Source organism: Rattus norvegicus, chromosome 19, assembly GCF_021556685.1.
Source record: "Rattus norvegicus strain SHRSP/BbbUtx chromosome 19, alternate assembly SHRSP_T2T, whole genome shotgun sequence".
NCBI classification, from domain to species: domain Eukaryota; kingdom Metazoa; phylum Chordata; class Mammalia; order Rodentia; family Muridae; genus Rattus; species Rattus norvegicus.
Genome location: NC_141552.1, coordinates 47,348,932 through 47,361,355, shown reverse-complemented (window position 1 = coordinate 47,361,355; position 12,424 = coordinate 47,348,932). Strand labels below are relative to the sequence as shown.

At 38.0% G+C, this 12,424-nt stretch overlaps 1 protein-coding gene across 1 annotated transcript in view; it reads left to right on the top strand.

The window, feature by feature from the left end:
- Cdh7l1 (cadherin 7 like 1) overlaps positions 1-12,424 on the top strand; it is a 361,963-nt gene that overhangs the window by 104,902 nt on the left and 244,637 nt on the right. The window contains 1 exon segment of the mRNA XM_087596660.1: positions 948-1,009. Within this exon segment, the coding sequence (XP_087452786.1) occupies positions 948-1,009 (62 nt within the window).

Sequence of the window (12,424 nt, the reverse complement as noted above, 5' to 3'; positions counted from 1 at the left end):
CACCTATTTTTTTTCAAAAGTAATGATCATGGGCAATTATGAAGTGGATGAAGTGTATTCACTTCACCTTTGCCTCACACTGATCGGAGACAATGACTGGTTATTCAAAGCTACTATGGGTGATCTTCCCATCTAGTCTTATCATTGATTAGTAATGTAAATTGGTTTCTCTTACTGAACTGTTTTCCTGTGTGATTTTATATTAGTATTCTAGGGTTGTGGTAACAAAGCACAACAATGTATATGACCTAACAAACAGAGTCATTATCTCATAATTCTGGAAGCTGAAAGTCTAAGTTTATGCTGCCAGCAAAAGTATTTCTCTCCCCTTATTTGGAGCTTTTTTGCCTTTTTGCCCAGTGTCATCACAGAATCTTATTCTGGTATCTGTTCCTTTTCTTACAAGTCCTGTTAGATTAGGACCTCACCCTTGAACTTCACACAGTTTTTGAAGCCTCCGAGAAAAATATATACATAGGAAATTGAGGCTTTAAGAATTTGAGGGTAATGCAGTTTCATCCATAATTCTTTGACACCTAGGAATTTGATATCTAAATCTGATAGACATACAAAATAATATCAGGAAATATTTCATATCATTCTTCTACTTATATTTCCTTATTAACCTGATTTAAAGTTATTTTCATTTTTTATAGATGACATTTGTTTTGTAAAATGTTACATCAGATCTTTTGTAAAATTTTAAAGATTTATGTGCAGAGTCAAATAAATAAACGTTATCTGTAATACATTTAAAAACACTTGCTTGCCCAAATTATTACTAGAAGTTATATATCTGGGTGCAAAAAGACACTGAAGAAGATTCAACAATTATACTACTTTTAGCATACATAGATGTTCATATGAATATGTGGGTTTATGATATATATTAGAATAAAAGTTTATAGGTAGCCAATTTATTTTCTTCTTATCTCAACTCTTTCCAGAGACCCTATAAGAAGAAAGAGCTACAACCTATCAAGAAAGAACTGAAGCCTCTAGACAAAAGGTTGGTCTTTTATACCAGAGAAGAAAGACACTAATCAGTGTGTTTATTTTTCATGTTGACAAATATACCTGGTGACTTTAATGCTGAAATATAAGAAAGCATAAGTTGTTGAGCACTCAATTAATTGTGTTACATGTATGCAAGTATGTGAATCTTTGTGTATGCATGCTGAAGCCAGAGTAAGACATTGAGCATCTTTATCTATTGCTAGTCACTTTATTACTTTGAGACAAGGTTTCACATTGAACCAGAACCTCAGCTAGACTGGCTAGCCAGTGAGCACTTCAGATCCACCTGTCTTTTTGCCATGAGGATGGTATGTGACTTTTTACATGAGTGCTAGGGATTTGAAATCAGGTCTTCTTGCTTACAGAACAAATTCTATGAAAAGGTCAGCGTCCAGATGTGTGCTTTTTCATAAACTTGGAATGTATTCATTTATTAATGTTATTGGAGAATCTGAAGCTATAGAGTGATTGGAAACTAATTATGGGGTTCTCCAAAGGAGAAGAGTTCAGAGGGGGAGTTCTAGGTCCGAATGTAAACTCTTCTTCAATGACTAACTGGCCTCTGACCTATACACGTGCAAATCAAACCACAGAGTCAATCCTAAAGGAAAAACTTGAACAATTAATTTTTAGTTGGATTAATTGGCTACATTAAAAGGAGAGGATTTAAGCTGAAAAGATTGCTCAGTGGTAATGATCCTGTGCTACTCGGAAGAAGATGTTGGTTCAGTCCCTAATACACACATTAGGTGGATCATGGCTGCCTGTAACTCAAGGGCATATAATATTCTTTCTGGCCTCTGTGGGTGACAGCATGCATAACCCCTTCCCATATACACATATTTAAAAATAAAAATAAATCTTTAAAGAATTAGTCTAGATATTGGAATATGTTTATCATAAAGAAAATTTAATGCATAAGATGATAATAAAGACAGGGCCTCTCCAACATCGAAAATGAAGCTTTGTTCTTCATTATTTGTTAAAATAATGAAGAAAATTCTAGACATAGGACATTTAAAGACAAACCACCAATTAATTATACCAATGTAGATGTAAACAAGCCTACATTCAACACTTTATTTTTAAAAAACAACGAAACATAAAACAGAAACAAAAGCAAAAGAAAACCCCAAGCAAGCCCAAGAGACCCCCAAACCAAAAAACTAAACCAAAAAACTAGCACAATTATAAAAATCAAACAAAAAATTAAAATTTAAGATGATGAAACAATTAACAAATCCAAAAGTTCTTTGAAAAGATGAATGAAATTTATAAGCTTCTACCACATTTGATTTTCAAAAGGATTACAGAAGATGCAAAATGATAACATCAAAAATGAAAGAAAGGCTTATTTTATACCCTGTGACATGAGACGAAAAGTAGACAGTATGCAAGATATTTCATGACAAATACATTCAGGCAAAAGACAAGGATTAAATTTTGTAAGAAAAAATATGACAAAATTGATACAAGAAGAAATAGAAAATTAAGCAACCCATGTCTGTTAATTGGATGCTATTCCAACTTCCCATAAACTTGTTTTAAAAATAATAAATGTTAACTGTCACAAGTGAGTCATTTCTGAAGTATGTGATAGTGTTTTTCTCACAAATATTTTTCTGCTGGATAGTTTGATTGGGAAGTCCTTTTTCCTTATAGGTGTTACTGAATTAAAATTATTATAGCCCTATCATTAGTAAAAATTTCACATTCTCAGATATTATCATTTGTTACAGCTGCTTTCATAGATCTAGCCAATTAATCTGAATTCTAAACATTTCCTTATATAAGCCACCACCTGCTAGAGCAATGGTTCTTAATCTGTGGAGTGTGTCCCCCACAGGTGTTGCATATCAGATAACTTACACATCAGTTATATCCAATATTTATTTAACATACATTTAATAGATGATAATTCATGAAGTCAAAATTAATAAGATCCGAACAAACGTCTTTATTTCTTTAAATAGGTTATGTCTGTGTGTTTATGTACATGTGCATACCGATACCTGCAGAAGCTAGAGTTGGTCATCAGATCCCATGAAGCTGTAGTTACAGGTTGTATCATGGATATTGGGCACAAAACATCAGTCTTCTGAAGACCAATAATTGTTATTAACTTCTTAGTCATCTATTTCCATCCGTTTAATTAAAAAACCTTTTATACAATATATTTTGATTATATTTTCTCCTCCATCAATTTCAACTAGATTCTCCTCAACCCCCTTTTTCACCCCATTTATGTTCTTTCTCTTTTACAAAAACTCCCACAAAAGTGAAAATCAAAGCAAACAATCAAAACTCTAGTAATATAAAAAGTGCCCAAGCAAAACAAAATAAAAAGCATATATATCTCAAAACTGGAGTGTATTTGTATTATCTAACTACTTTTGGGTTTACGGTCTGCCCTCTAGTGTGGGTTATAAACCTAGTGACACTTTTTTTGGAGAAAATTGATTTTTCCTTTTGCTAGTGGATATCAAGGGTAGATAGCTTCTTGGTTAGGCTTCACGTTGATTTTCCCAACTCAGTGCTGGGACCCAAGCAGGACCCCACGTATACCCCATGCTTGGATCCTTCTTGTTTGGAACTGAGCAGCTCTAGTGCATGCTAACACAATCTGTCTGAATGTATATATCCTGTTGTGTTTGGAAGATCATCCTCAATCTCCTACAGCTCCCTCCTCTTCCGCAGAATCCCCCAAACTTGGGGGGGGGGAGGTATTGGATGAAGACATCTTTAAATTATAACCTTTGAAAGCTTTTAAGCTCTGTGTATGTTTAAGAGGACTGTTAGAAGCTGATAAGATTAAGATATGCTTGAGAAAGCTCTAACTATTTTTAAGGAGAAAGAAGAAACATTTTGAAGAAGATCAGTCAGTTTCAGTTTAGACAGAATTGCCTAATTAATATTTTTGGACTTTAACTGAAATAAGCAATGTTGAATTTTCTAAACCAGAAAGAATAGTTCTCAAGGAGGTGACTTTTTTATTTCTAATTTTTAGAAAATAAAGTGTGTGCATGAATTTCATATATGTACATTCACAGATCTCAAATTTTCTTAAATACATGTAAAACTTATTATTTTGTACTGACACTGAAGTGAAGTCTCCTTTCTGAGAATACTATTTGACATTTTGTAATTTCTCTAGGCTTAATCTATTTTTTCACTATTCTTATACTTAAAAATCACCAAACACCAAGCTCTTTGACTCTATGTCTAATGTCAGAGGGCTTAGATGGAGTTGGTTCTCCATCTTTGCTACCCATAGCATGCATTTATCTTGGGCTTGCTTGACTCTCTGCCTCCAGTTTTCCTTGGCAGATATCTCATGGTCCTGCCATTTTTAATATCTTATGTTCTGTAACACAACCCAGACTTCACTTCACAACTCCACTCAATGGCCTCTCAGGGCCTCTTGCCTCTCAACAACTTTCACCCAGGGACTGCCCTGCCACATAGTACTAAGAAGCAATGGCTCTCTGAAACCATGGGAAAGACCACAGAATCACTTATCTTTCTAAACTCTGAAGCTAGTGCCAAATGGTGATTACTGCCAGGATGACTGTGAGCTTGGCATGGCCTTGGCCCTTGAACTATCTTGCCATTAGCTTTTGCTTGCAGTTGTCTTCCAGGAGCAGAAAAATGTCTTGTGTTCTCTTTCACAAGTTGGAAGCTTATTGGGGTAGGATCTTGACCTGAGAACACAAATTTTTCCAAGGCAGATCTGTCCTCTCCTTCTGACACTTATCTTAATAATTGTTGCTTCTCTTCTAGCATAAACCTTGACTGGAATATTAATCTTGTGGTGTTCTTTGTTCCTCTCTGTACATTTTGTATTTCTTCCTGAACCATTGTAGGTTGATTTCAATTGTAGCTTCAGGTATAGTCTTAAGTCATGGACAGAAAGCATTGCCAATATAGGAATAGTGGGTCTCTACCCCAGATACCAGTAGTGTTCTTCTCTGAAACCTGTTGAGCAAAGCCCACACAGTCTTCATTACTCTCAGTGCTGTATCCCAGACGCTTACATAATTGTTCTTCTAGTACAACCACTAAAGCCTTCCACAATCCTCTAAGAAGTAGCATGGTCAGCAAACATTTCTTGGCATCTGCAATAGTGACTGGGTTTGGTGTCTGTGTATGGGATGGATTCCCAGGTGGGGCAGTCTCTGGATGGACTTTCCTTCAGACCTTGCTCCACACTTTGTCTCTGTATTTCTTTTAGACAGGAACAATTCTGGGTTAAAAATTTGGAGATGGATGGGTGGTCCCATACTCCAACCAGGGGCCTTCTCCCTCCCTTTTGTGGAGTATTTCAGCTTAGAATTGCTTGTTGACATGAGTCTGATATAGCTGTTTTCCAGAGTCTGACAAATACAGATGTGGATGCTCACAGCCAACTACTGGACTGAGCATGGGGTCCCCTATGGAATAGTTAGTTAAAGGGCTGAAGGAGCTGAAGGGGTTTGCAACCACATAGGAAGAACAACATCAACCAACCAGATACCCCAGAGCTCCCAGGGACTAAACCACCAAGCAAAAAGTACACAGGAAGGGGACCCATGGCTCCACCTGTTTATGTAGCAGAGGATGTGCTTTATCTGGCATCAATGGGAGGGGAGGCCCTTGGTCCTGTGAAGGCTCCTTGTCCAGTGTATGTAAATGCTAGTGTGGTGAGGTGGGAATGGGTAGTTATGTAAGGGAGCACCCTCATACAAGCAGGGGGAAGGGGAATGGGATGAGGGGTTGAGGAGGTGAAACAGAGAAATGGGATAATCTTTGAAATGTAAATAAATAAAATATCCAGTTAAAAAATAAAATAAACAAATGGTAACTGTAAAAAGGAGAGAAAGGAAAAAAATGTTCTTAGACAAATACAGGTAAGACTAACAGTAAAACCATCTTAACACCTACTGTGGTGATATAGAAGTCATTTCCTCTTTTCAATCTGTTTTCTTTTTTCTTTATAGGTTTCTCTCTTGATTTTAATTGTAACTACAAAAATATACCATGTAAGAAATTTTTAAAAAATTAGAAGAAGGAGTAGATGGTCAGACCTATCATAGAAATAGTCCATTCTCTTGTACCAAATTCTGCATTATTTTTCTATTACTGTAAAAATATACCAGTGACTAAGGCACCTTATAGAAGGAAGAGTATATTTGGGCTTATGGTTCCAGAGGGATAAAAACTCATGATCATTCTGGTGGGGAAGCAGGACTGGAGCAGGAAGCTGGGGACTCCCATCTTAAACTTCAAGCATGAAACAGAGTTGGCACCAGGATGGTGAGGGCCAGCTTTGAAAGTTGCAATTATGAGAAGCTATAAGCATGGTGTCAGTGTGTGGTACAGCAAGTTTTCAACCTCCTGGCAGCTGAGGAGCTAAAAATAGAAGAGGAAGTAGAGAAAGAAGGCCAGGGGGTCACTGAAATCTCTTCAAGAACACACCTCAAAAATGACCTCACTAGATCTCACCATTTAAAGTTCCCATCACTTTCCAATTGCATGTGCTGGGCCTTTGAACTACAGTCAAAGCACAGAGTCTACCTGGGATGTATCTGAAACCCCAAGTGACTCCAAGTATTAGCACTTGAGTGGAAGCTCACTTGACTCAAAGGCCGTTCTGATTTCAAACAGTTTTCCATAATAAACTGGGTGCTCCTGTTTCCTGGACTACACAGTCCTCCTTTCCCTCCTCCACATTCTCTTCCTTGTCTCTGTATGTATGAATTGCACAAAATAATGGTCTTCATTGTGACATTGTTACTTCATGACATAACATGTTACCAATTTTCTCTTGTCATCCCTCAGTCTATCTCAAATAATTACATATGTAAAACAGTCTAATTTTTTTTTCTGATAGGAAGGTACTTCACACTGTCTTTAAAAAAGACAGCTGGAAGTTATAAAGCTTCTAATAGTGTGCACATGTGCTTGCTGGCTCTGTTCCATGAAGGTTCCTGGACCTTAAGTACTGATTTCAGAATTTGTTTTCCTTATATTTTAAACCCTAGCAATTCTCTCCTGCATTTCAATGCCTCTCTTTACAGCCCCTGCAATCACCACTCCCCTCCCCATCCCTCTCCCCACCTCCACCCGTGCCACAAGACCAGAAAAGCAACTTAATTCATCCCTACTATCACACAAAATCTGCTTATTTCTAAGAAAATCAGACAAAATAAGAATAACAATCCCACAGAAGAAACACCGCTTAAATAACAAAACTAAAAGAACGAACAATGCTTTGGATTACTCCATGGCTTATTAAGATTGTCCCTGGAGAGACCATGCATGACTCCACAGAACTGGAGCTGGAGACGCTTAGTCCCCCAAAGAAAGGGGAAGCACTATATCAAAGACAAAATGATGTCCACTGCCATCAACAACAACTCAGAACAGGTGGTGCTTTAGAAACAGTTCTGTGTTTCCAACATCCTTTCCTGAGCTATAACACTAGAGTGAGGTGTGGTCTTATGGAACAGATCTGCTCATTAAGCTTTAAGAGCCAACCTCTAGAGAAAGTAGCCCAGTAAAAGAAAAGAAAATGAAGGTAGATTATTTTTCACATAGCTTATTCTTTATTTTTTTTATTAACTTGAGTATTTCTTATATACATTTCGAGTGTTATTCCCTTTCCCGGTTTTCCAGCAAACATCCCCCTCCCCCCTCCCCTTCTTTATGGGTGTTCCCCTCCCAACCCTCCCCCCATTGCCGCCCTCCAACCAACAGTCTACTTCACTGGGGGTTCAGTCTTAGCAGGACCCAGGGCTTCCCCTTCCACTGGTGCTCTTACTAGGATATTCATTGCTACCTATGAGGTCAGAGTCCAGGGTCAGTCCATGTATAGTCTTTAGATAGTGGCTTAGTCCCTGGAAGCTCTGGTTGCTTGGCATTGTTGTACATATGGGGTCTCGAGCCCCTTCAAGCTCTTCCAGTTCTTTCTCTGATTCCTTCAACGGGGGTCCTATTCTCAGTTCAGTGGTTTGCTGCTGGCATTTGCCTCTGTATTTGCTGTATTCTGGCTGTGTCTCTCAGGAGCGATCTACATCCGGCTCCTGTCGGTCTGCACTTCTTTGCTTCATCCATCTTGTCTAATTGGTGGCTGTATAGGTATGGGCCACATGTGGGGCAGGCTCTGAATGGGTGTTCCTTCTGTGTCTGTTTTAATCTTTGCCTCTCTATTCCCTGCCAAGTGTATTCTTGTTACCCTTTTAAAGAAGGAGTGAAGCATTCACATTTTGATCATCTGTCTTGAGTTTCGTTTGTTCTAGGCATCTAGGGTAATTCAAGCATTTGGGCTAATAGCCACTTATCAATGAGTGCATACCATGTGTGTTTTTCTGTGATTGGGTTACCTCACTCAGGATGATATTTTCCAGTTCCAAACATTTGCCCATGAATTTCATAAAGTCATTGTTTTTGATAGCTGAGTAATATTCCATTGTGAAGATGTACCACATTTTCTGTACCACATTCCTCTGTTGAAGGGCATCTGGGTTCTTTCCAGCTTCTGGCTATTATAAATAAGGCTGCTATGAACATAGTGGAGCACGTGTCTTTTTTATATGTTGGGGCATCTTTTGGGTATATGCCCAAGAGAGGTATAGCTGGATCCTCAGGCAGTTCAATGTCCAATTTTCTGAGGAACCTCCAGACTGATTTCCAGAATGGTTGTACCAGTCTGCAACCCCACCAACAATGGAGGACTGTTCCTCTTTCTCCGCATCCTCGCCAGCATTTGCTGTCACCTGAGTTTTTGATCTTAGCCATTCTCACTGGTGTGAGGTGAAATCTCAGGGTTGTTTTGATTTGCATTTCCCTTATGACTAAAGATGTTGAACATTTCTTTAGGTGTTTCTCAGCCATGCAGCATTCCTCAGCTGTGAATTGTTTGTTTAGCTCTGAACCCCATTTTTTAATAGGGTTATTTGTCTCCCTGCGGTCTAACTTCTTGAGTTCTTTGTATATTTTGGATATAAGGCCTCTATCTGTTGTAGGATTGGTAAAGATCTTTTCCCAATCTGTTGGTTGCCGTTTTGTCCTAACCACAGTGTCCTTTGCCTTACAGAAGCTTTGCAGTTTTATGAGATCTCATTTGTCGATTCTTGATCTTAGAGCATAAGCCATTGGTGTTTTGTTCAGGAAATTTTTCCAGTGCCCATGTGTTCCAGATGCTTCCCTAGTTTTTCATCTATTAGTTTGAGTGTGTCTGGTTTGATGTGGAGGTCCTTGATCCACTTGGACTTAAGCTTTGTACAGGGTGATAAGCATGGATCGATCTGCATTCTTCTACATGTTGACCTCCAGTTGAACCAGCACCATTTGCTGAAAATGCTATCTTTTTTCATTTGATGGTTTTGGCTCCTTTGTCAAAAATCAAGTGACCATAGGTGTGTGGGTTCATTTCTGGGTCTTCAATTCTATTCCATTGGTCTATCTGTCTGTCTCTGTACCAATACCATGCAGTTTTTATCACTATTGCTCTGTAATAATGCTTGAGTTCAGGGATAGTGATTCCCCCTGAAGTCCTTTTATTGTTGAGGATAGTTTTAGCTATCCTGGGTATTTTGTTATTCTAGATGAATTTTCAAATTGTTCTGTCTAACTCTTTGAAGAATTGGATTGGTATTTTGATGGGGATTGCATTGAATCTGTAGATCGCTTTTGGTAAAATGGCCATTTTTTATATATTAATCCTGCCAATCCATGAGCATGGGAGATCTTTCCATCTTCTAAGGTCTTCTTCAATTTCTTTCTTCAGTGTCTTGAAGTTCTTATTGTACAGATCTTTTACTTGCTTCATTAAAGTCACACCAAGTTACTTTATATTATTTGGGTCTATTAGGAAGGGTGTCGTTTCCCTAATTTCTTTCTCGGCTTGTTTCTCTTTTGTTTAGAGGAAGGCTACTGATTTATCTGAGTTAATTTTATACCCAGCAACTTTGCTGAAGTTGCTTATCAGCTTTAGTAGTTCCCTGGTGGAACTTTTGGGATCACTTAAATAAACTATCATATCATCTGCATATAGTGATATTTTGACTTCTTCTTTTCCGATCTGTATCCTCTTGACCTCCTTTTGTCGTCTGATTCCTCTGGCTAGAACTTCAAGAACTATATTGAATAAGTAGGGAGAGAGTGGGCAGCCTTGTCTAGTCTAGTGGGATTGCTTCAAGTTTCTCTCCATTTAGTTTAATGTTAGCAACTGGTTTGCTGTATATGGCCTTTACTATGTTTAGGTATGGGCCTTGAATTCCTACTCTTTCCAGGACTTTTATCATGAAGGGGTGTTGAATTTTGTCAAATGTTTTCTCAGCATCTAATGAAATGATCATTTGGTTTTGTTCTTTCAGTTTGTTTATATAATGAATCACGTTGATGGTTTTCCATATATTAAACCATCCCTGCATGCCTGGGATGAAGCCTACTTGATCATGGTGGATGATTGTTTTGATGTGCTCATGGATTCACTTTGCCAGAATTTTATTGAGTATTTTTGCGTCGATATTCATAAGGGAAATTGGTCTGAAGTTCTCTTTCTTTGTTGGGACTTTGTGTGGTTTAGGTATGAGAGTAATTGTCGCTTCATAGAAGGAATTCGGTAGTGCTCCATCTGTTTCAATTTTGTGGAATAGTTTGGATAATATTGGTATGAGGTCTTCTATGAAGGTCTGATAGAATTCTGCACTAAACCCGTCTGGACCTGGGCTCTTTTTGGTTGGGAGACCTTTAATGACTGCTTCTATTTCCTTAGGAGTTATGGGGTTGTTTAACTGGTTTATCTGTTCCTGATTTAACTTCGGTACCTGGTATCTGTCTAGGAAATTGTACATTTCCTGCAGATTTTCAAGTTTTGTTGAATATAGGCTTTTATAGTAAGATCTGATGATTTTTTGAATTTCCTCTGAACCTGTAACTATGTCTCCCTTTTCATTTCTGATTTTGTTAATTTGGACACACTCTCTGTGTCCTCTCGTTAGTCTGGCTAAGGGTTTATCTGTCTTGTTGATTTTCTCAAAGAACCAACTTTTGGTTCTGTTGATTCTTTCTATGGCCCTTTTTGTTTCTACTTGGTTAATTTCAGCTCTGAGTTTGATTATTTCCTGCCTTCTACTCCTCCTGGGTGTATTTCCTTGTTTTTGTTCTAGAGCTTTTAGGTGTGCTGTCAAGCTGCTGACATATGCTCTTTCCTGTTTCTTTCTGCAGGCACTCAGCGCTATGAGTTTTCCTCTTAGCACAGCTTTCATTGTGTCCCATAAGTTTGGGTATGTTGTACCTTCATTTTCATTAAATTCTAAAAAGTCTTTAATTTCTTTCTTTATTTCTTCCTTGACCAGGTTATCATTGAGTAGAGCATTGCTCAATTTCCATGTGTATGTGGGCATTCTTCCCTTATTGTTATTGAAGACTAGTTTTAGGCCGTGGTGGTCTGATAGCACGCATGGGATTATTTCTATCTTTCTGTACCTGTTGAGGCCCGTTTTTTGTCCAATTATATGGTCAGTTTTGGAGAAAGTACCATGAGGAGCTGAGAAGAAGGTATATCCTTTTGCTTTAGGATAGAATGTTCTATAAATATCTGTTAAGTCCATTTGGCTCATGACTTCTCTTAGTCTGTCTACGTCTCTGTTTAATTTCTGTTTCCATGATCTGTCCATTGATGAGAGTGGGGTGTTGAAATCTCCCACTATTGTTGTGTGAGGTGCAATGTGTGTTTTGAGCTTTAGTAAGGTTTCTTTTGCATGTAGGTGCCCTTGTATTTGGGACATAGATATTTAGGCTTGAGAGTTCATCTTGGTGGATTTTTCCTTTGATGAATATGAAGTATCCTACCTTATCTTTTTTGATGACTTTTAGTTGAAAATTTATTTTATTTGATATTAGAATGGGTACCCCAGCTTGCTTCTTCTGACCATTTGCTTGGAATGTTGTTTTCCAGCCTTTCACTCTGAGGTACTCTCTGACTTTGTGTCTGAGGTGTGTTTCCTGTAGGCAGCAGAATGCAGGGTCCTCGTTGCATGTCCAGTTTGTTAATCTGTGTCTTTTTATTGGGGAGTTGAGGCCATTGATGTTGAGAAATATTAAGGAATAGTGATTATTGCTTCCTGTTATATTCATATTTGGATGTGAGGTTATGATTGTGTGCTTTCATTCTCTTTGTTTTGTTGCCAAGACGATTAGTTTCTTGCTTCTTCTAGGGTATAGCTTGCCTCCTTATGTTGGGCTTTACCATTTATTATCCTTTGTAGTGCTGGATTTGTAGAAAGATATTGTGTAAATTTGGTTTTGTCATGGAATATCTTGGTTTCTCCATCTATGTTAATTGAGAGTTTTGCAGGATACAGTAACCTGGGCTGGCATTTGTGTTCTCTTAGGGTCTGTATGACATCAGTCCAGGATCTTC